At 18.4% G+C, this 26,878-nt stretch overlaps 3 protein-coding genes across 3 annotated transcripts; 1 reads left to right on the plus strand and 2 right to left on the minus strand.

Annotated features, from left to right (window-relative positions):
- Window positions 1-2,209: 2,209 nt before the first annotated feature.
- On the minus strand, window positions 2,210-4,115 carry BO70DRAFT_366162 (U2 snRNP complex subunit CUS1). Its single transcript, XM_025544266.1, has 2 exons — window positions 3,978-4,115; window positions 2,210-3,907 (listed from the first exon to the last, which is right to left on the minus strand). The coding sequence occupies exons 1-2, from the start codon at window positions 4,026-4,028 to the stop codon at window positions 2,318-2,320; spliced, it is 1,641 nt and encodes a 546-aa protein (XP_025395165.1). The 5' UTR covers window positions 4,029-4,115; the 3' UTR covers window positions 2,210-2,317.
- Window positions 4,116-4,276: 161 nt separating this feature from the next.
- On the minus strand, window positions 4,277-5,201 carry BO70DRAFT_366163 (mitochondrial 37S ribosomal protein mS33). Its single transcript, XM_025544267.1, has 4 exons — window positions 5,135-5,201; window positions 4,837-5,045; window positions 4,737-4,786; window positions 4,277-4,677 (listed from the first exon to the last, which is right to left on the minus strand). Exons 1-4 carry the CDS (start codon window positions 5,171-5,173, stop codon window positions 4,652-4,654), a joined length of 324 nt encoding a protein of 107 aa, XP_025395166.1. The 5' UTR covers window positions 5,174-5,201; the 3' UTR covers window positions 4,277-4,651.
- A 125-nt stretch (window positions 5,202-5,326) lies between these two features.
- Window positions 5,327-6,462, plus strand: BO70DRAFT_390387 (ribonuclease III). The gene is made up of 2 exons (XM_025546146.1): window positions 5,327-5,404; window positions 5,453-6,462. The coding sequence occupies exons 1-2, from the start codon at window positions 5,342-5,344 to the stop codon at window positions 6,425-6,427; spliced, it is 1,038 nt and encodes a 345-aa protein (XP_025395167.1). The 5' UTR covers window positions 5,327-5,341; the 3' UTR covers window positions 6,428-6,462.
- Window positions 6,463-26,878: the final 20,416 nt, after the last annotated feature.

Genomic DNA, 26,878 nt, shown 5'->3' on the forward strand with positions numbered 1-26,878 from the left:
AAAAAAATATATAATTAAATAATAATATTAATTAATATTATAAATATTAAACTATCTTTAAAAAATATTCTTTTTTTATTATAATTAGAATCTAATAATTAATATATTATTAATAATTTTTAAATTATTATTAGATCTAGATAAAATCTTTTATAATATTTTTAAATATTAGAAACTCTTATCCGCAGCTAAGATATATAAAAAACTTAAGATATATTTAAATATTAAAAATATATAGTTTCTTAAGATATTTTTAATTAAATTAATATAATTTTAGATATTATAGAATATATTAATATTTTTATTTATTAAATATTTTATTATAATTAGTTTTCTATTCTTTATTTAATAGCTAGACATTTTCTCTTAATTATAATTAATAATATAAATATTAAATATTTTTTTAATAATTCTTAAGATATCTATTATTATTATTAGAGCTATCTTTATTTTAATATAATTAAAATAATTATATTTTAAATATATATTAATTACTTTATTATAAATAAAAAATATTAGAATATATTTAATAATCTTAATCTAGATTTAATTATTTTTATACTTAAAAAATAAGAGAAGAATAAGATAATTATTATTTTTTATATTAATAAAAATAAAAATATAAATAATCTTAAAAATAATTTAGAAAATAGATTATTATTAAAATTAAAAAAAATTAATCTTATTTAAGTCTTTAATTATTATATATATTTAAATAAAAATAAAGATCTGATCTTTATAATTTTTATATTATTATAATTATTATTTTAAATAATATAAAAAATAAATATTTTATATTTTTTTTTATTTTTTTTATACTAGATTTTATAAAAGTCTTTTTTAAAATATAATATATTTCTTAAAATAATTAATTAAGCAGATTAAATAATAGACTATATCTAAAAAATATTATTATATTTATATTATAATTAAATATATATTATACTTTATATATTATTTATATAAAAAGAATATATATATTATAAATCAATCTATAGTTATTAATCTATTTATTATATCTAATTTTTCTAATTAGCAGATATAAATAATTATAATAATAATTATATCTTAATCTAATATTAATTATATAACTAAAAATGTTTTATATCTTAATCTAACTGTCAGATTATGATCAGATTAAGATTAAGATATAACAGTCAGGTTAAGCCACTCTACCTGCTTTTAATTTAGTGGTCCAATTAATCAATCATTATTATCAAGAAATCCTACCAAAACCAAGCAAATCATGCAGTATTGCATCAATTATTTATTATTATATTACTAACTTATCTTATATTTTTTATAAGAATTTCAACTAATATCATTATAAGTTGAATCATATTAATATTAAGTCTATCTATGCCTGTGGCCATAATAAAAGCTTAATATATCTTATTTTTTATTAATATATTTAATAAATTTTTATTTATTATTTATAATAATTCTTTATATTTTTATTGGATATTAAGTAAATTTAGTTTATTTATAATCTTTCAAATCTGAAAAGTTTATAGAGCTTTTTTAGATTATAAAATTTTATTTCTAATTTTATATTTATTAAGCCTGCTACAAGATATATTTATATATAAATTTTTTATGTATATTATTTCTTTTATACTCTTCTTCTTTTTTTTTTAAATTTTATTCATAATCTGTGCTTGTGGTACTCTGATAATTATTAACTTTTTTAATTTTTAATTTTTTAAATTCTAATCTTTGATTCTGCTCTATAATTTAATAGATCTGTCTAAATTTTCTATATAGATTTTATATATTAGAAAACTATAGTAATTAAGTAGTAAATCTTAGTAATAATAATAATTAAAAATATCTTCTAAAGATATATTTTATATATATAATCTTTATAGTTTAGTGTCTTTCTATATCCTATGAAAGGTCTCTGGATCTTAGGCTTTGCCTGAGGTCCCCCGGATGTTAAACAATACAACAACAACAACAGCTCTGTAATCATTACCCGATTACTCCGTATTATACTCCCTATGGGGATGTGTGTTGAAAGGACGGTAGATGAAAGCTACCTAGTACACGGGGAAATTGCCCTAGCTGCCCCCAATCACTATTGTGCTTGCATAGAAGGTTGTGCCATCTAGAGCGAGTAACTGTAATACTCTACGAACAGAGTAAGTCATTAACTAATGATAAGATAGGTAGCTGCAGGCAACACTAGGCCACACATGTAGCTAATATTAACCTGTATAATGAAACCAGCAGGTAGTGACTAGTAAACAATAGACATGCCTGCCACGTATAAATTAACAATCCATGTAAATGTCAATGTCCATGCATTTTTAACATGTTATTTCTGTCTCTTACGACTTTCGTGGGCAATCATGTCGCTCAAGTCCTCCTGGAAATTCCAATTCGGATTGCCCTGCTGCTTTTGGGATTCATATATCCTTTTTATGTCCTCTCGGCCGATGCCATCATTTTCCTGCAAAGCATCTGGGTCAACAGATACGTCGATGTCTCCTGGCCTTTTGCGCTTTTTGTTATGTTCATCGGAGCCCAGCAGTGGCATACTATCCGAGGAGACACTGAGATCGTATACTTTGTCGGCCCCAAAGAAACCCTGCACTTGTGCTTGCCTCTCTGGAATAACCTGGAAGGCGCTTCGTTGTCCCACAAATTCCTCGGTTTGAGTTCCACGATAATGCTTGCGCACGTCAAACTCACCAGCAATATTCTCAGGTCCAGCTACCTCCGAAGGAACGGCCGAAGCTAAACCACTGGGGGTTTCTAAGCCACCTGGACTTTGCACGCCTGCTTCCATATCATCTTCCTCACCGCTATCAGATCCGCTATCCTCTTCATCCTCGCTTTCTTCTTCCGACAAATCAGGGGCCTGTAATTCCCCCCAAAGATCTTTTTCAACAGGTTCGCCTTGTTGCACGGCCTGCTGTGGCTGAAGCACACCAAAGATGTCACCTCCGTACAGAGGTCTGTTATGCTCATCAACTGGAGGCTTTCCGTAACCACCAGGATGATATCCCCACATTGCACCAGGAGGGGGAGGGGAATTCAACCCGGGAATCTTCAGCGCGGGGTATGAAGGAGGCGGCCCATATCGTTGTTGATTGATTAACCACGGAGGAGGAGCACCAGGAGGCATGTTAAGAGCCTCTTTCAGCTCAGAACTAAGCTCACCCGGTCGAAGGTGCCTAAGATTGGTCTCATACTCTTTACCCTCATAATAGACCTCTCCATACCGAGTAAGCTCGGGTTTGGTCTGAAATCGAAAGAATGCCTCGTACAATTTTTGGTAGTCGATATCCAACCTTCCCATCTTGGGTTGAACTCTCTCCCTCTGCTTCTGCTTCAAAGTCGACTGTTCCTGCTTCTCCAAAGCAGCATCGCGCATTTCTGAGATCCCTGTTTCTTGGATAAATTTCGGGAGCGCGAATGGCGGTTTCTCAATACCTCTTTTAGAAGATAAGTATTCACGTTTCAAGGACCAGTGTGAAGGTACAGGGACAACATTGCGATGTGCCTTTAAATGGACAAGAAGCCGAGGATCAGGCGCTGACGTATCTGTCCACTCAACTATTTCCGGTCTTCGAACCATTGCTTTCAGTTCAGCAACGGAGAGTTTACTCAATTCCTTCCGCTTGCGTTTTGATAGAGTAGGCTCTTTCTCGTCTTCATCCGGTATCTCGTCATCGTCATCGAAGTATATTACCGGTTTCACAGGCTCTTTTGGTAGGCGTTGGTCATCATCAACTTCGTCAAATTTTTCAATGATATCCTTATATGCCTGCCATAACGGGTCATCGGGGTGTGGAGGCAAAGTAGTCTGTGACTCCGAAGTGGCAGTCTTGAGAACGTCGGGCAATGGACTATCATCAAGTTGGGCTTTTGCACCTCGATCGTCAGAGATGGACTTGATCTCCTTATAACAGAGTATCATATCAGCATTCCATGGAGTCTCTCACAGTTTGCAACTTGCACGCGTTTTTTACCTGAGATTTTAGAGCTTTCTTCCTTGCCCTCCTGAGTTGATTTTTGCCCATTCTGTTGTGAAAGACCTCAGTCGACCGATTTTATTTGATTTTTTTTTTTCGCCCTTTCGAAAATACGATGCGGGTTTTAATGTCTGGTAATACCACGAGTTGAAAAAAAAATGGTGTTCCGGTTTGACAAGTGTTCTTTTTTGTGCAACATCAAGAAGTTTGGATCATAAGTTGGGCGAGGCTAATGGCTGTGTTGAGATCTAATCAATCATGTGACACCACAAGTACAAAACCAGCAAGCCAGTCTAAGAATTTCATTCCTACGTCACCCACTGTTTTCTCCATCATTATTTTCTCTCAATTCATTATTTACTTTGTGCCCACGTGAACTCATTGAAATGCTACTAAAAGTAATACTAAAGACAATCAATCAGCAGGTGCTCAATTTTGGGTTATCTGACCACCTTAAGACTGAAGTAACCCAGTCGAACACTTGGGGCTTATATCGTACAGACTCAAGATATAAAGTAATCCCAGGAAAAATATGTGCTCCAGAACTAATTTTGTTCAACACAGTAGACATTTGCGCAGATGCCCAGTTTCATGCATGTTGGCCAGGATGGAAATAAAGCGGATTTTCTAGGATGGGCATCAAATATTCAAGATTAAGCCAATCCATTACTTCATTTCTTTTTCGACGCTCGATGGTCTAAAAATTTAGATTAATTTGGTGTCCGTAAATTATTTCTATGAATTGACAAGTCTTACCTGGCGCTGTTCTCTTCTTTGCCGGTCTACCCTTTCCTCGCAGCTTCGCACTTTTCCTCCAGTATTAGTAAAAGTTGAATACACGATCTAGGACACATACATTTGAATTGACTCCTCACGATCGTCTTCGCATTCATCAAACATCGTCAAGCCTGAATGTTTATACTGTTCCTGGAGATCCCTGAAGGAGACGGTTTTCTTTGGATACCACGCTGCATGTGCTGGACCACGCAAACGTTGTCTTAGAATCTTATTCCCTAGTCGCTGCCTTTCGGGGTTGAAATTCAGCGAGAAAATTCGGCATTGGACCTGCCCACGATGCAATGAGTTATGGTTGCCCAGTAAATATGCGAATGAAATGGAACATAGACAGTTAATGTGCTTTGACCGTTTCATACCTTAAGCAAATCCAATAATCTACCAGTTGGTGCGGCCATCTCCAGTATGTATGCAGGGTGTTTATAGATATTGAGGTGGTGGCAATGTAGGAGTTTCTCGCCGCGGAAGTTACGGACCATATCACGTGATATACTCGGATACTATCTTTCAAAGTGTAGGTTACATACTGTGTTCTCCGTGCAGCTTGGATTCATACATGTAAAGTTATGGATTCCAAAAGAAAATCTGTGTTTTCGCTACCTCATAATAGAGGAACCAAGAAGGCAAAGGTAATGCATGGAATCCTGTATACCCTTGTAGATACTGACCCTAATGAGTTAAATGATTCAAAATGCACAGACGGCGTTTCATGTCCAGCCAAAGAACATCTCAACCTGTTAAGATCTCTGCTTGGGGATATCATAAACAACCATGAATCCTCAGTGTGTGGTGCCATCAATGTTAATCCAGAGATTTTGTTTGCCGCCACTGAGTTAGATGCGGCGTTACACCGTGCGAAAGGTCCGACACCCACGAGTTCCATAAAAGCAACAATATCAAAAGAGGTGCCAGCAACCAGTGAAATGCGCGAGTTGCCCAACATACCACCCATTATGAACAGCGAACTTGAGAGAGCTGTTTTTACGCACCCTGGAGTGAGTAGCAATATCAAGGCTACCTACGACCGGCTTGAGGTCCTTGGAGATGCGTACATAGAACTTATCTCTACGAAGCTCATTTGGGACAGATTCCAGGATATCTCGTCTGGCCAAATATCGCAGATTCGTGAACTTCTTGTAAAGAATGAAACCTTGTCTGAGTATGCGACCAGGTATAAATTGGACAGCAGAGCCTCGGTGCCTCCGGACTATTTGAACCAGCCAAAAAGATGGCTAAAGACTAAAGCGGACATCTTTGAAGCTTATGTAGCTGCAGTTATACAATCCAACCCAACTCATGGCTACAGTATAGCAGAGGCTTGGTTGACACAACTGTGGTCACCAAAACTCGAGCAACTTCGCAAACCAAAGTCTTCCTTGCACGCTAAGGAAACTCTTGCAAAGAGGATAATGGGCAAAGGCATCAAACTCAATTACATCGAGGAACATCCGCCTACTCAGAAGAAGGGGACACAGACTTTTTCTATAGGGGTGTATCTTACTGGCTGGGGTTGGGATCATAAGCATCTTGGGTCTGGACAGGGTTCGAACAAGGCAATTGCGGGTGACGAGGCGGCGCAGCAAGCATTGCTCAACGAGGAGTTGATTGAGGAGATTTTGAAAGCCAAGAGAGCATGTTTAGAAAGGGTATAAGTATGGGTATCCTCCGGCCAATATATCCATTCTGTATTGTTTATGGAAAAAGTGGGGGGAAATGCTAGCAACCCCTTGATAATCTTATGAAACAAGTGGTCCGAATGAATATAATGTCAGTGAAGTAGGCACTGGACGGATTGTGAGGTCAAAATATCTTTGTTGATTAAATAGGTAAGGTAAGGTATAGTTCATTAGAAAAGGTTTGCACAATCCCATTTTCGGGCCTAGTCGAATTGTTCTATCTACTCTATTATAATATACATGATCCAACCGACCTCTCCACTGTGCTTCGGCGCCCTTTGAACTACTCATGAACCTATGGGTACCATATTTATCTTTATTAATAAAATAGTTAAATATTAGATTTAAACATAAAATATTTATTAAGCTATAAGATAAAAATTTGTCTAAATATTAAAAAATATAAATTTAAATATATAATACATAAATATGTAGACTATATTACATAAATAAAAAAAGAATTCTATAAACTTAGAACAGATTTGAATAACTCAGAAATATTTTTTTCTAAATATAAATAAAGAATGTATATTTTTAAATTTTAAATTTTAATATTTCTCTAGAGATATACTAAATAAAAGAAGAAGTTCAAGATTCTTTAGATAAAGAGATTTATCATCTTTTTATATCTTCATCTTATATTAAACATTAATAATAAAATGGTATATAATTTAGACCTATCTATGGTTTTTATGATTAATGATCCTCTTTATCAGATTATTTTGGTATATGATATATAAAAATTATTTTTAATTTAAAATAATATAATATTCTCTTTTATTCAATTATTGTTGCCTGTTCTTCTGTTTCTGCTTGTTTCTCTTGTGTTACTGGCCTATCTTATTCACTGTATACCTGAAGACTATACTGGCCAGTTAGCCTGCTTTATACTTTGTTCATTGCCATTAAATATATTTTTATAAGAATTTAATCAAAATAAGCAATATTTGTATTATTATTTTAATAATAATTTATTTATATTTTAATATTAATCTAGGGAATAGAATCTTTTAAAATAAATAATAAGAAAAAATATTTTATTATATTCTATTATTAAGATCTTGATTAATTATACATAATAATAAATTACTTTTAATATAATTTTTAAATTAATAAAGTTATTATATTATAATATTACTAAGCTTAAATATTAAATGAATTTATTTTATAATATTATTATTAATATATTTTATTAGCTTTATTTTAATAAATATATTATTTAATAAATAATCTTTATTATAATTTTATATTTTACTTGTGCTTTATTAAAACATTATATTTACTTTATTAATTAATATCTTGATTAATTAATATTAAATAAATTTATTAAAAAGCTTTTTTAATTAATAATTGTATTATTAAGTTTTAATATTTTAACTAACTTGCTAAACAGTCTGTTTTTATTAATTATAATATATTAAATTATCTAATTAATTATTTAATATTAAGATTAAACTTAATAAAATCAAGCTTATTTTTCTTAAAATTTTTGTATTATCTAAAGATTTCTTATAGACTTTTAAAAAAAAAAGATTATATTTTAAATTATATATATATTATATATATTTATTATAGTAAGTTCTGATTATAATCTTTAAAAATCTGATTTTATTAATTAAATTAACTAGATTAATTAATATTAAAATATCTTAGTTAATATTATAAACATGGTTCTTCAAGCATATAGACTCCACTCCTAATATTATAATATTATTTCTTTCTAGCGATCTAGTCTAAAGCTTTTTATTAGCTTATTTTAATTTTATTATCAGCCTACTTTAATCTTATTATTAACATATTTTAATTTTATTACCAATTTATTTTAATCTTACTATTAGTTTACTTTTAGTTTACTATTAGTTTATTCTCAGATATTAAGACAGAACTTAGAGAAGTATAAATACTTGATTTTTCTTTTTATTTTTTCTTTATATTGTATCTTAATTAGTAAACTTATACTACTATTTATAAGAATAATAAGAATTTATTAACTATAAGTTTATTAATTTTTAGATATTTCTAATAGACTAATACTTTAAATTCTAATAAATATAAACAGATTAAAAAAATAATTTCTTTATTATTAATTAAGATTTCTTATCAAATAATTATCAACTCGATATATATAAAAAGCAAAAAAGAGATAAAAATATATAGCTAATATTATTAAGATCTATTTATTATAGAATACATCCCAGAGCTACCTGACTTAGCTAGCTTATCTTATTAAACTAATATCTGCTGAGAGTTATATATATATAAAATTATTAGATTTCTAAGAATTCTTCTTCAAATACTAGTTATTTTTTTTATATATACAGATTGAATTTTTTATAACTTATAGATTTTATTTCTAATATAAGAGATAATTATAAAAAAGAATATTATAGTTCAGTAATCAACTCTATATTAATTAATAATCTAAAAAAATATATCAAATGAGTATAATCTAATATAAATATAATATTTTATTAATCTAGTATATAGATTAGAGAAAGCAGAGCAGTAAATAATCAAATAATAAAATTATTATAAACTATAATAATAAAATAAATAACAGTAATCTAAAGAATAAATTATAATAAATTATAATAAATTATAAATATTTAAATAATAATAACAATTATTATTTTAATAAAAAAGATTTTTAAAATTCTTATAAAAATTTATTTAATTATATAATGAAGATCTTTCTATTTAGAAGTTAAAGTCTTTAATAAAAATAATAAATAAGATTTTCCTAATTTTAAGATATATATCTCTATTCTATTTTAAGTTTATAATAAATATAAATATATATTTTAAGAATAATACTAAGATAGTCTATATAATTATCTATTTAAAAAATAATATAATAAAAAAATATTATTTTAATATTAAAGTCTGAGTAGCAAGATCATTTATATTAATATTATTATTAAATTAAATAAAATCTATAAAAAAAATTGGAAAATAAAAATATTAAATAAACTATGTTTATATTATTAATATAATCAGAATTTTAAAGAATTTCTAGAAGACTTTAATATTATATTTATATAAATTAATAACAATATAATTATAATATAAAGAAGATTATTATAAAGAAAAAAGTCTAAAAATAAAACTATTGTTAATCTATATCAGCTACTGATTTATCTAATATTATAAACTAAATATATATTATTACAGCTAGAAAATATTAAAAATCAGTTTAATATAAAACAATATATAGATAAATCTCTTTTTTAATTAAAGTAAATAGTTATAAAACAATTTTAGAAAAGACAGAAAATAAATTTTTATTTTTATTATAAAAAAATAAAGATATCTAATCAGAGAATATAATCAATAATTTTTTATCAAATTAACTATATAAACCGTGCTTGTTATTTAAAGACATTAGTCTAAAAAAACTATAGATAATTATAAAAATTATTACAAAAATAAATAATCTCTATATAAAAGTATAAATAAAAATATTTGAATAAATTAATTAGTCTAAATTAAAAACCTTTTGAAAACTAATATATAAGTATTAGATTCTTGCTTTTAAAAACACTTATAAATTAAATAATTAATACTTAAGTAATAATAATTAATAAATAAGAAATATTTAATCTGTAAAATTATTAGTTAAAAGTTTGTACAGAAACAAGATCTAAAACTAATTATTATTATATTTATTTTAATAATTATAATTGATAAAAAGAATTAATTATTTTTTTTTATATAATTCAATATTAGATTATATACTAAGTCTAATATTTATATATATGTAATAAATTATCTGCTTGAATATAATAATATTTTAAATCTATTTTAATTAAAAAAATATAATAGAAACATTAAATTAAATTATTAAGAAAGACTGCTATTCTCTTTTTTAATTTTTAAAATACTAAATTAAAAAAATTAAATAATTTATTAAGCTAAATATCTCTGCTATATTTTATAAGATTGATATTAAAAAAAATTAAAAATAGATAATAGTCTCAAATAGTTTATTATTCTGTTTAATTTAATAGATATTTTGAGTATATTTTAAAAATATATTAATTAGATTCTAGATAAATATTTAAAGCAGTCTATTTCATTTATCTAAATAATATTCTTATTTTTTATTAGAAACTTAGTAATAATATTAGAATTATATTTATATCTAATAAATTCTAACTAAATATAAAAGGCAGAATTATATTTGAATATTAATAAATTTAAATTTAAATAGAAAAAGATTAAATATATAAAATTTATTATTAAGATCAGATAAAAAATAAGTATAAATTTTAATAAAATCTATATTATATAAGAGTAAAAAGTCTTTATTATTATTAGAAAGATATATAGATTTATTAAATTTACTAATTTGTATTATTAATTTATATTAAATATTTTAAGTTTACTTAAGTCTCTTTATTAGTTTATAAAAAAGAATATCTTATTTTAATAAATATAAAATATTAAAATAATTTTATTTATTTAAAAATATTTTTTTATATTAAATTAATACTTATTCTTTTTAATTTTAATTAAGAAAAAATATTAAAAATAGACTTATTTAATTATAATCTAGGAGAATATCTATCTTAATATAATAAAAATCCAAATCTATATTTATATATAAGTTTCTCTAAATAACTCTTTTTAATCAAGAATAATTATAAGATCTATAATAAAAAAATATTAATAATTATTTAATATATAAAAATCTAAGATATAGAACTATATTCAATTAAAAAATCTAAAGTTTTTCTACTCTCTATAAAAACTGTTTAAATAATATATTAAACAAAATCCTTTTTTAGTAAATTTAACCTTTTTTTATTTATTATAGAAATATTAAGATTTATTAAGCACATATACTCTTCTGATAAAATTAAAATAATTTAAATAATTAAAATCGATAAGTAATATTATAGATATTCTAACTATTTTAGTTAGAAAACTATAAAGAAATTATTATTATTAAATTCCTAAAAATAATACTAACTCTTATTAATACTATTAATTAATAAAAAAGCTAAGAATGAGAATTAGATATATTAGAAAATTAAGATAATTATTAATTAAAATATATAAAGATTTATTTCTAACTTAAACTTAAAGATTTCTATTATTAAATATATTATTAATAGTCAGAAAGTCCTGATCTTCAAAAAATATAAATAAGTATTAAAATTTAAATTTTTATAAAGTAGACTAATATAAAAAGTATATATTTTCTTTTAATAAAATATTAAGAATAAAAGTAGATTTATAAAAATATTGGTTATAAATATTTCTTATCTAATATAATATGAAATGTTAAGATTTATATACAATTATAATATTTATTATAAATCTTATATTTAATATGAATAAAAATATAGATTACTAAAGTTTCTTTTAATATCTAAATATTTTTAATAAGATAATACAATAGATTTTATTATTAAATTATTAAAAAATAATTAATATATTAAATACTTTTATAATTATAAACTATCTAATTAAAGAAATAGATATAATAATTATTAAAAAGATAATTATTAAGATTATTATATAAATAATTCTTAACTAATATAGCTAATAATAAAAAATATTATAATTTATTATTTTAGATTATAGCAGATAATTTATAAGAGAAATATAAAAATAATTATATAATCTTATAAAGATTAAAAAATATTTTTTATTATCTATTATTCTTAGATAAACAGAGCTACTGAATAGATAAATAATATAATTAAGATTTATTTAAAGATATATATATAATATAATCAGTATAACTAGATTTAATTTTTTTTATAAAGTTAATTGTTAACTCACAGACTTTTATTATTATAGGAATATTCTTTTTTTTCTTAGTTATAAGTATAATCTATTTTTTTAATCTAATGAAAGACTGATTTATACTATATAAGAATATTTCAAAAAGTCTAATATAAATAGATCAAATTATTATTTATATAATTAAAAAACTCAGTAACTAAATATAAGTATTTTATATATATATATAATAAAACACTAAGAGATAGATTAATAAATTGAGAATATCTATATCTAGATATTAGAAGAATAATATAATTTAATAATTTAATAAGAAGCTAGATTAAAAGAATATAAAATATATTATTATAGAAATATTAAAAATTTATTCTGTCTAATTAAATATTTCTACTAAAATCTATAATATATTTTATATAAATCTATTGGAATTAGTAGTAATAAATAGATTATTATTATAATAAATAAATAACTAGCGATTCCCTGCTATTTAGATTAAGAAAAATATCTAATTCAAATTGTCTAGAATAAAATATAATAATATAAAGAGTAGGAATACAGACTATATTATTATATTAAATATATTAAATATATTCAGATTATTTAAAAATTAATTCAGATTTTATAAAATATTTCTGCTATATATAACTAGAAGAAGTTTTAAATAAAATTATTTTATAACTTTATTATTCTATTCAAGTATATAATTAATAATAATAATAATATTTTTTTAAATATAAAAAAAAAAGAAAAAAATTATATTTTTTATAATAAAATCTGCAAAAGTCCTTTATAAATCTTATTAAAAAACAGTGCAGATAACATTTAATTAATTCTTGAAGAAATAATATTAATCTAATAAATAAATTAATAAATAATCAGAGCTTAGTCTAGAGTAATGAGATTCTTAGAATTATTATTAATTTTATATATAAAACTTTTTATTTTTATTATTAATAAATTTTTATTATTAATATATTATCTATAGTCTCTAGTATACTCTTAAATTTAAATATGATGTTTTATAATATTTTAAAATATTAAAAGCTTTTATTTTTTATAATAATATTTAAAAAGTTTAAGATTTGTCTTAATATTAAAAATATATAGACTATTAAAGACTAGAATATTAAATTAATAATTTTTATAATTATTTTTATATTAATAACTATCTAGAACTTATTAGCTATTTTAATATTTTTATTTATTAAAAGTTTTAGTATAATTAGTTTTCTATTCTGTATTATATAACTAGAGATTTTCTAATTATTATAATTAATAATATTAATATTAAACAGCTCTTTAATAATTTTTAAGATATTTATTATTATTATTATTATAGTTATTTATATTCTAAGATTATTTAAGTACTTATACTTTAGATATATATTAATTATTTTATTATTATTAAAAATATTAAGATATTTTTAATAATTTTATTTTAGACTCTATTATATTCAAAGCTAAGAATTAAGAAAATAATAAATTAATAATATTTTTTTATATTAATAAGAATAAAAATATAAATAATCTTAATAATAATTCTAAGAATAAAATATTATTAAAAAAAGAAAATTAAATTATTTCTTAATTTAATAATATTATATGTATTTCCATATAAATAAATACTTAAGCTATATAATTCTTTTATTATTATAATTACTAATTAAAATAATATAAAGAATAACTTAGATAATAAATATATATTTCTCTTTAATAATCTAATTTTATTATATTTAGATTTCTGATATTATTTAGAAAATCTAATATAGAATTTACAAGACTACTGATTACTAATTAAAAAATAAAAAAATTATTAATTATTAATTGATCTATTTAATATCTTATTTTAATAATATAAGAATAGAAAATATATTATTTCTGATATATTATAGCTATAATAAATATATATAAATTACTAATTAATTAATAATTATAAATCTTTTAACTATATCTAATCTTTCTAATCTATAGTTAAGATTAATTAAAATAATCTCTTAATCTTAATCTATTTTTAATTATATAGTTAAGAGGATTTCTATATCTTAATCTGATTGTCAGATTATGGTTAAGATTAGATTAAGATATAATAATTAGACATAGCCACTGTAGTCTTATTAGATTTATATGTGCTGAGTTATATATATTTATAAAATTATTAAATCTCTAAAAATTCTTTTTTAAATATTAGTTATTTTTTCTTATATATATAAACTTAATTTTTTATAATTATAGCTTATAAATTCTGTCTCTGATATTAGAAATAATTCTTAAAAAAATATTATAGTTCAGTAATTAACTATAGAAAAATTAGAATAAATTAATTAGAATATTATAATTCAGTAATTAGCTGTATAATTAAAATATTAATAATTTATAAAACAAAATCTTAATTAATAATTAACTATATATAAAAAAATAATAAAAGATTTAATATAAATATAATATTTTATTAATCTAGTATATAGATTAGAGAAAGCAGAGTAGTAAATAATAAAATAATAAAATTATTATAAAATATAATCATAAAATAAATAAAAATAATTTAATTAAAAAATCAGTAAATTACAGAAAATTATAAATATTTAAATAATATAAAAATCTATTATCTTAATAAAAAATAGTTTTAAAATTTTTATAAATAATTATTTAATTATATAATTAAGATCTTTCTATTTAGAAGTTAACGTTTTTAATAAAAATAATAAATAAGTATTTTCCAGCTTTAAAATATATTTATATTTTAAATTTATAATAAATATAGACATATATTCCAATAATATTATTAAAATAATTTATATATTTATATATTTAAGAGATAATATAATAAGAAGAATCTTATTCTAATATTAAATTAGACAAGATCTATAAAAATAAAAAATAAACTATATTTATATAATTATATTATTAAAATAATCAGAATTTTAAAGAGTTTCTAGAAACTTTGAATATTATACTTATATAAGCTAATAATATTATCTAAGATTATAATCTGAAGATCATTATATTAGAAAATACTTTTAATTATATTTTTCAATATATAATTATTAATTTATGATAGAGTCTTATTTATAAGAAATATTATAATTAACTATAATAGTATAATTATAATATAAAACAAATTATAATAAAGAGAAAGTTATAGAGATAGAATTATTATTAATATATATTAATAATTAATTTATCTAATATTATAAACTGAAAATATACTATTACGGCCGCGAATTATTAAGAATTAATATAATATAAGAAAATATATAAATAAATCTTTTTTTAACAAAATAAATAACTATACAGAAACTCCAGAGAAAAAGAAATAATATCTGATTAAAGAATATAAATAAGACTTTTTTATTTAATTAATTATATAAGCTGCTTTTATAATTTAAGAAGAAGATTAATCTAAGAAGTTCTTAGATAATTATAAAAATTATTAAAGAAAGAAATAGCCTCTATATAAAATTATAAATAGAGATATTTAAATAAAATAGTTAATCTAAATAAAAAACCTTTTAATAACGAATATATAAAAATTAGATTTTTACTTCTAAAATCTATTATAAATTAAATAGCTAATATTTAAGTAATAATAAATATAAAATATTTAATTTATAAAATTATTAATCAGAAGTTTATACAGAAGCAAGATCTAAAACTAATTTTTATTATATTTATTATAATAATTAAAATTAATAAACAAATAATTAATTATATGATTTTTATATAATCAAATATTAAGATATATACTGAGTCTAATATTTATATATATATAATAAATTATCTGCTTAAGTATAATATTATTTTAGATCTATTTTTACTAAGAAAATATAATAAAAGAATTAAATTAAATTAAAATTTTATCTATTCTTAAATAATTTAGTTAAGACTAAAAATAATAATAATAATACAGTTTTTTTTAATTAAGATATTAGTTATTATATTTTAAATCCAAATTCAAAGAAAAAAGAAATTATAAAAATAAAAATAAAGATATTTACTATATTATTTCAGAATATTAAGAAGACTCTATATAAAAAATCAAATTCAAATTTAAAAAATATTATTCTTTATATTATTAACAATTTCTTATATTTTTTAAATTAAAAATTCTAAAGCTCTTTTTCTATTTTATAACTTAGAGATTAATTATATTATTAAACTATAATAAAAGAATAGTAATATTTTATAATTATTTTAAAAATTATTTTATAATATATTAAAGAAAAAGCTTATTATATTTTAGAAGAAATTTATTAAATTATTAAATAAAAGATTTATTTATATCAGCAGTTCTGTGACCGCGGTATTTATTTTTTTATTTAAGAATTAGATAATAGACTTTAATTCTATATTGATTATTAAGACTTAAATATAATTATTAAAAAGAATTATTATTCTTTTTCTCTTATTTTTAAGATATTAAATTATATTAAGAAAATTAAATAATCTACTAAGCTAAATATCTCTGCTATATTTTATAAGATTTCTATTAAAAAAATTAAAAATAAATAACAGTCTTTTATGTATAATCTAGATTATATAAATAATTTATTATTTTATTTTATTTAATAAATAATTCAAGTATTTTTTCAAAATATATTAATTAAATTTTATATAATTATTTAAACAAGTTCTGCTCAGCTTATCCAAATAATATTTTTCTTTTTTTATTAAATATTTAATAATAATAATAGAATTATATGTAACAGATTCTGATTAAATTATAAAAAACAGAACTATACTTAAATTTTAATAAATTTAAATTTAAATTAAAATAATTAAGTATTGAAAATTTATTATTAAAATTAGATAAGAAATAAATATAGATTCTAAAAATATCTATATTATATAAAAATAAAAAGTTTTTTCTATTATTAAAAAAATATAAGAGTTTATTAGATTTATTAACTTTTATTATTAATTTATATTAAACTTCTTAGATCTGCTTAAATCTTTTTATTAGCTTATTAAAAAAATATTTTATTCTAATAAATATAAAAATATTAGAATAATTTTAATTATTTAAAAATACTCCTCTGTACTGAACTAATATTTATTTTATTTAATTTTAATTAAGAAATAATAATAAAGATAGACTTCTCTAATTATAATTTAAAAGAATATCTCTCTTAGTATAATAAAAATAAAAATCTATATTTATATATATATTTCTTTAAACAGCTCTTTTTAGTCAAGAATAATTATAAGATTTATAATAAGAAATTATTAGCAGTTATCTAATATATAAAGATCTAAAATAAAAAACTGTACTTAATTAAAAACTTTAAAATGATTATAAATTATAAAACTCTAAAATACTTCTACTTTTTATAAAATCTATGTGAATAATATAATAAATAGAATTAGAATATCTTTCTTAATAAGTTTAATTTGTTTTTTTTATTATAAGAATATTAAAAATAATTAAGCCAATATACTCTTTAAATAAAATTAAGATAATTTAAATAATTAAAATAAATAAATAACTTTATAAATATTTTAATTATTTTAATTAGAAAGATATTAAAGGATTATTATTATTAAATTATTAAAAGTAATACTAGTTCCTGCAAGTATTATAAATTAATAAAAGAAAATTAAAAATAAAAATTAAATATATTAAAAAATTAGAATAACTATTAGTCAGAATATATAAAGATTTCTTTCTAACTCAAAGATAAAAGTATTTATTATTAAATATATTATTAATAATCAAGAGACTCTAACTCTTAAAAAATATAAATAAATATTAAAATTTAAGTCTTTATGAACTAGACTAATATGAAAAATATATAATTCTTTTTTAATAGAATATTTAGAATAGATATAGATTTATAAGATAATTAATTATAAGTATTTTTAATTTAATTTAATATAGAATATTTAAAACTTTATAAAAGATTATAATATCTGCTATAAATTATATATCTGATATAAATAAAAATATAGTCTGCTAAAATATTTTTTAATATTTAAATATTCTTAATAGAATATTAGTATAAATTGTATTATTAAATTATTTAATAGTAAAAAATATACTAATCTTTTTATAATTATTAATAATCTAATCAAAGAAGTAATTCTAATAATTATAAAAAACATAATTATTAAGACTATTATATAGACAGTTCTAAATTAATATAATTAATAATATAAAATATTATAAATTATTATTTTAAACTATAGCAGATAATTTATAAAAAAAGTATAATAATAATTATATAATCTTATTAAAATTAAAAAATAATTTTTTATTATTTATTATTTCTAGATAGACAGAACTATTAAATAAATAAATATTATAATTAAGATTTATCTAAGAATATATATATAATATAATTAATATAATTAAATCCAATTTTTTCTTTTTATAGAGCTAGCTATTAATTTATAAATTTTTATTTTTATAGAAATATTACTCTTTTTTCTTAGTTATAGATATGATTTATCTTTATTTAATCTAACTAAGAATTAGTTAATATTATATAAAAATATTTTAAAAAGTTTAGTATAAATAAATAAAACAATTATTTATATAATTAAAAAAGCTAGTAACTAAATATAAGTATTTTTTATATATATATAATAAAAAGCTAAGAAATAGATTAATAAATTTAGAATATTTATATTTAAATATTAAAAAGATAATATAATTTAATTAAATTTAGGAAATATTATTATTAATCAGTCCAGTAAAAAGCTGGACTAAAAAATATAAAATATATTATTATAAAGATATTAGATATTTACTCTTTAATTAAATATTTTATAAAAGTTTATAATATTTTTTATATAGATTTATTACAACTAACAATAACAGACAGATTATTTTTATAATAAATAAATAACTAATAATCTTCTATTATCTAGATTAAAAAAAAGAATAAATATTTAATTAAAATTATTTGAAATAAAATATAATAATATAGAGAATAGAAATAAATATTTTATTATTATATTAAATAAATTAAATATATTTAGATTACTTAAAATCTAGTTAAAGCTTGATAAAATATCTCTATTATATATAATTAAAAGAATTTCTGAATAGAATTATAAAATAATTTTATTTATTTTATTCAGGCCTGTGATTAATATTACTATTATCTTTTCTTCTAAGTATAAAAAAATAAATAAAAATAAAAAAAAAAGATTATAAATTCTTTTATAACAGATTCTGTAAAAGTCTTTTATAAATTTTATAAATAATAAAAAAGAAAATAGAGAAAGAATTAAGAGAAGATAATATAAATAATATCTAATTAATTTCTAAAAAGACAGTATTAATCTAGCAGGTAAATTAATAAATATTTAAAATTTAATTAGAAATAATAGAATTCTTAGTACTACTGTAAATTCTATATATTTTAAATTTAAGTTAATTAACTACTTGATATTATATTAATTAATAAAAAATTTATATATTATTTATAAACATTAGTTTATATATATAAATTCGTTTTTAAAGCTTAATTCCCTAAAAGATTAGAAAGATCTGATTATCTGATATTAATAATAATATATATATATATTTTTTAAATATTATATATCTCTTAAAAAAAGAGATAATCTAAATATTTATAAATAAAGTTCTGTGATAGAATATACTTCTTAAATATAATATAAAATTTATCTTATATAATAAATATAATAATAATTCTGACTAATTATTATTAAAGTTAGATAATTATGAAAAAGAGAAAAAAAAAGAATTAATAAATTTGTTTTATTTATCTCTTTTTATTAATAATTACTGACTTTATTAATTAAGAGTATTAAGAATAACTTAACTAAAAATTAATTTATAATAAAAAGATTATACTTATTTCTCTTATCTGTTATATATAGAAACTCTAAGAGAATTACTTAATAATAGATTTTAATTAATAATAGAGAAAACTGCTCTCATTTCTGTTATTTATTATATATAAAGAATTCAGAAATGTACGAAGGATGCAAGAAAGCAGAAAATTAATAGATTCAACTAGCTAGAGACAGCTGTCTACTTAGGAAATTAATCAAATATTAAGTTATATAACTAATAATATAATATTATCTAATATAATTTAATATTTTTCTGGCTTAAAATTCTATAGACAGTATAAAAAAATAAAATTATTTTTAATATTTCTTTTATATAAATATTATAAATATAATTAATTTAATTAATTTATTTACTGTCTATTCTTTAATCAAAACATAAATAAAATTAATATTACTAGTAATAATAATTTATTTAATAAAGTAATATTTAATCTATATATATTTAATATAGATATAATATTTTAAATTATATAATAATATAATAATACTCTAATTATTAATCTAAATAATAATTAAATAATATATTAAAATTTATATTATATTATTCTATTAAAAATAAAATTTATTAAATAATAATTAAAACGAAAGTATTTTTTTAATAGCTAATATCTAAATAATATATTTAATCTTAATAAAAAATATATAATAATAGATTAGTTTTTAAAATATTATAAAATAGATTTCTTCATAAAAATAAAGATATAATTATTTATTAAAGCTAACTTATTAATATAAGAATCTATTTAATTAATATTATAATAAATGAAAAGATTAGAATTATTAAAAATAAAAAAAATAAAATCTAGTAATTTCTTTAAATAATAGTAGATTTAAATAATGATAATAAAATAAATCTTAAAAAAATTAATAATATAATAAATAATTCTATCTATTATATAAATTATATTAAAATATATTTTAATAATTAATTAAATCAACTATTTAAGCTATTTTTAATATATTTTAATTTTATTAACTATAATAAGATCTTCGGGATTTCTAAGAATTAAAATAGTTTTAAGATTATATAAAGTCAGAGAAAACTTATAATTCTTAAAATTAAATTATTTTAAAATATTAAGAATATAATATTTTTATAAGACTGTAATATTTATAATATAATAAATAAAATTTATATTAAGAAATTATTTTATATAATTGTTATTAATATATTTAAATATTTTATTAATTATATTTTTAATTTTTTTAATATAATTAAGATTAGATATTAGTCAAGCTAATATCCTTATATAAATTAAAAGCTACTTATAGAATTATAATATATAATTATATATATTTTAAAAATTTTAAACATAATTTTTTAATTTTTATAACTTATTAAAGAGATTAATTGAAAATCTTAATCTAAGTATTAGACTGTTTTATATAATAAAATAAAAAGATATCTAATAAATTAACTTTATTATTATTAATAATTAATTAATTAAGTTTAGTCTATAGTTTTATAACTTAGAACTAAATAAAAAAAACTAGTAATAATAGATTTATAAAAATTAATAAATTATGAATTTATACTATATTTCTCAGGCTTGCTCAAGTCTCTTTATTGGTTTATTAAAAAAGATATTTTATTTTAATAGATATAAAAATATTAAAATAGCTTTACTATCTAAAAATACTTTTTTATATTAAATTGATATTTATCCTTTTTATATTAAATTAATATTAAACTTTTTAATTTTAATTAAAAAATAATATTAAAGATAAACTTCTTTAGCTATAATCTAAGAGAATATCTCTTTTAATATAATAAAAACAGGAATCTGTATTCATATATATATATATTTAAGTAACTCTCTTTAACTAGAAATAACTATAAAATCTATAATCAAATATTATTAGTAGTTATTTAATATATAGAGATTTAAGATATCGAACTACACTTAATTAGAAAGTTTAAAAAAATTATAAATTATAAGAATCTAAAATATTTTTACTTCTTATAAAAGCTATCTAAGTAATATATCAGATAAAATCCTTTTCTTAGTAAGTTCAACTTCTTTTTTATTTATTATAGAAATATTAAAAAGAATTAAGTAAATATACTTTTCTGATAGAATTAAACTAATTAAAATAATTGGAAATAATAAATAATTTTATAAAACTTCTAATTATTTTAATTAAAAAGATATTAAGAATAATACTAATCTTTATAAGTATTATAAATTAATAAAAGAAAGCTGAAAATAAGAATTCAATATATTAAAAAAATTAGAATAGCTATTAATCAGAATAAATAAAAAATCTTTCTAATTTAAAATTAAATATTTTTATTATTAAATAATTTATTAATAGCTAAGAGATTCTTATCTTTATAAAATATAAATAAATATTAAAATCTGAGTTTCTATAAATTAGATTAATATAAAAAATATATACTTTTTTTAATAAAATATTTAAAACAGATATAGATTTATAAAATAATTAGCTGTAAGTAGTTTTAATATAATATAATATAAAATATTTAAAGATTTATATAAGATTATAATATTAATTATAAATTCTGTGTCTGATATAAATAAAAATATAGTTTACTAAAATTATTTTTAAAATTTAAATATTTTTATCAGAATATTAATATAGACTTTGTTGTTAAATTATCTAAAAATAAAAAATATATTAATCTTTTTATAATTATTAACTATCTAATTAAAGAAATAATCCTGGCGGTTATAAAAAAGATAATACTTATGATTATTATATAAAGAATTCTGAATTAATATATGTAATAATATAAAATATTATAGATTATTATTTCAGATTATAATAAATAATTTATAAAGAAAATATAATAATAACTATATAATATTATCAGAATTAAAAAATAACTCTTTATTATTTATTATTCCTGGATAGATAGAGCTGTTAAATAAATAAATAATATAATTAAAATTTATCTAAATATATATATATATAATATAATTAATATAATTAAATTTAGTTTTTACTTTTTATAAAGCTAATTATTAACTTATAAATCTTTGTCTTTATAGAAATAATTTTTTTAATTATAAATATAATTTATTTCTATTTAATCTGACTAATAATTAGTTAATATTATATAAAAATATTTTAAAGAGCTTAGTACAGATAGATAAAACTATTGTTTATATAATTAAACAAATTAGTAATTAAGCACAAGTACTTTATATATATATATAATAAAAAGCTAAGAGATAGATTAATAAAATCAGAATATTTATATCTAGATATTAAAAAGATAATATAATTTTATTAAATTTAAGAAATATTATTATTAATCAGCCCAGTAAGAAATTAAATTAAAAAAATATAAAATATATTATTATAAAAACATTAAGAATTTATTCTGTCTAATTGAATATCTCTATTAAAATTTATAATATATTTTATATAAATTTTTTATAATCAGCAGCAATAGATATATTATTTTTATAATAAATAAATAATTAATAACTCTCTATTATTTAAATTAAAAAAGAGAATAAGTATCTAATTAAGATTATTTAAAATAAAATATAATTATATAAAGAATAGAAATCAAAATTATATTATTATATTAAATAAATTAGATATACTTAGATTACTTAAAACTTAATTAAAATTTTATAAAATATCTTTATTATATATAACTAAGAGAACTTTTGAATAGAATTATAAAATAATTCTGCTTATTTTATTTAGATCTGTAATTAACATTATTATTATCTTTTTTCTAAATATAAAAAAAAGAAAAAAAAAGAAACATTATAAAACTTTTATAATAGATTCTATAAAAGTCTTTTATAGATCTTACAGATAATAAAAAAAATAAAAATATATAAAATAATAATATAAATAATACTTAATTAATTCTCCGAGAAATAATATTAATTTAGGAGACAGATTAATAGATATTCAGAGTTTAGTTAAAGATAATAAAATTCTTAGTACTGCTGTTAATTCTATATATTTTTAACTAAAGTCAGATATATATAAGAGAGAAGAGAAAGACTTCCTTATAAGTAATTATAAAAGAAAAAGTAAAAATTAAAAAAAAAAGCAAGAAAAAAAATTAAATATTTCTATTTTTTCTACTAAGTTCTTATATCTAATAAATAAATAATAATCTGCCAGTAATAAATATTGTCTATTTATTTTTTTATTAATAATTACTAGTTCAGTGGTTCTGTTAATTAAGAGTATTAAGAATAATTTAACTAGAAACTAAATTATAATAAAAAAATTATTCTTATTTTTTTACTAATTATAAATAGACAGTATAAGAGAATTACTTAATAATATAAATTTTAATTAATAATAAAAAGAACTACTCTTATTTCTCTTATCTGTTATATATAAAGAATCTAAAAAAATAAGATAATACTAAAAATTAATAAACTTGTGATTATTATAATCTTACTAATCTAAGAGATAATAATAATAATAATAATTTTTGAAGCCAGCTAAATAGAGAGAATAAAAAAGATAAAAAGAATTTAAATATTTATATCTCTTCAGGCTCTGTCTTAATATTAAAAATAAGATAGTATTAAAATCTAATAAACTTATAATTTATAAATTCTTACTAATCTAAGAAATAATAATTATTCTTATTATTTTTAAGTCAGCTGAATAAAAAAAAGATAAAAAAAAGATAAAAAAAAGATAAAAAAAAATTAAATATTTATATTCCCAGACTCTGTCTTAATATTTAATATTAAGATATAAATAAGATTAGTATAAGCTAAAAGTAAGATTAGAATAAATTAGAAATAACATTAAAATTAAATTAATAATAAAATTATTATAAAATAAATTATAAGATTAATATAAATAAATAGAAATTATTAATTAAATTTTTAAAAAAGAAATAATATTATAAAATATATTCTAAAATTATTTAATTTAGCTAGTCTATCTTATTGAATTAATATTTACTAAATTATATATATATATATAAAATTATCAGATTTTTAAGAATTTTCTTTTAAATATTAGTTATTTCTTCTTATATATACAGACTCAGTTCTCTATAGCTTATGGGTTCCGCCCCTAATATTTTTATTTTTACTCTGATTTTTCTTAATATTAATCTAATAGATTATAATATTCTTAATAGAGTGATTATATCTTATTATGTCTTAACCTAATATTAACTATAATCTAGTAATTAGATTAAGATATAAGAATATTTTTAATTATATAGTTAAGAATAGATTATAATTAAGAGATTATTTTTATTAATCTTAATTATAGATTAACAAGATTAGATATAATCAGAAAATTAATAATTATAGATTGATTAATAATTTATATAGATTTCTTATAAAAATAATATATTAGAAGTAATATATTTTCAACTATTATATTACTAAAATAAGATATTAATGAGATTAATTAATAATTATTAATTTTGTTTCCTAGTTAGTAGTTAATACTTCCTAGTCTAGTAGATTTTATATTAGACTTGTCACTTATATAAATACTATTAAAAATCTGAATATAATAAGATTAAATTGTTAAAGAGAAATATATAGATTTGTATTTAAGCTATTTTTTATATTATTCTTGTTATAGAATATATCCCAGAGCTATCTGACTCAGCTAGTCTGTCTTATTAAATTAATATTTACTGAGTTATATATATATAAAAAATTATCAGATCTCTGAGAATCTTTTTTTAAATATTAGTTATCTCTTCTTAGATATATAAACTTAATTTTTTATAGCTTATAGATTCTGCTCTTAATATTAGAAATAACTCTTTAAAAAATACTATAATTTAATAATTAACTATATATTAACTAGTAATTTATGAGAAAAATATAACAGATCAGTAATTAATTATATTAAAAAATAATAATAAATAATCTGATATAAATATAATATTTTATTAATTTAATAAATAAACTAAAGAAAGCAGAGTAGTAGGTAATATAATAATAAAATTATTATAAAATATAATAATAGAATAAATAAAAGCAATTTGATTAATAAATTAATAAATTATAAAAAACTATAAATATTGAGATAATAGAAAGATTTATTATTTTAATAAAAATTATCTCTAAAATCTTTATAAATAATTATATAAATATATGATCAAGATCTTTTTATTCACAAATTAAAGTCTTTAATAGAAATAATAAATAAAAGTTTTCTAATTTTAAGATATATTTATATTCTAAACTTATAATAGATATAGATATATATTTTAATAATATTATTAAAATAATTTATATATTTATATATTTAGAAGATAATATAATAAATAGATCTTATTTTAATATTATAGTCTGAACTGTAAGACTATTTATACTAATATTATTATTAAATTAGATAAAATTTATAAAAATTAAAATTAAAAGATAACAGTATTAAACAAGCTATATTTATATTATTAGAATAATTAAGATTTTGAAGAATTTCTTGAAAATCTTAATATTATATTTATACAAGCTAATAATATTTTTTGAAATAATTATTTAAAGATTATTATATTCAAGAATACTCTAAATTATATTCTTTAATAAATAATTATTAGTCTATAGAAGAGCTTTATCTATAAAAAATATTATAATAAACTATAATAATATATTTATAATATAAAAAAGACTATTATAAAGAGAAAATTCTAGAGATAAAACTATTATTAATATTATATTATTAATTAACTTATTTAATACTATAGACTAAAAAAATATTATTATAGTTATAAATTATTAAGAACTGGCTTAATATAAAAAAATATATAAATAAATCTTTTTTTTAATAAAATAAATAATTATATAGAAACTTCAGAAAAAGAAAGATAGATATTTATTTTTATTATAAATAATAGGAATATTTAATTAGAGAGTATAATTAAGATTC

The sequence above is a fragment of the Aspergillus heteromorphus genome, assembly GCF_003184545.1.
Source record: "Aspergillus heteromorphus CBS 117.55 chromosome Unknown BO70scaffold_38, whole genome shotgun sequence".
Lineage (NCBI taxonomy): Eukaryota > Fungi > Ascomycota > Eurotiomycetes > Eurotiales > Aspergillaceae > Aspergillus > Aspergillus heteromorphus.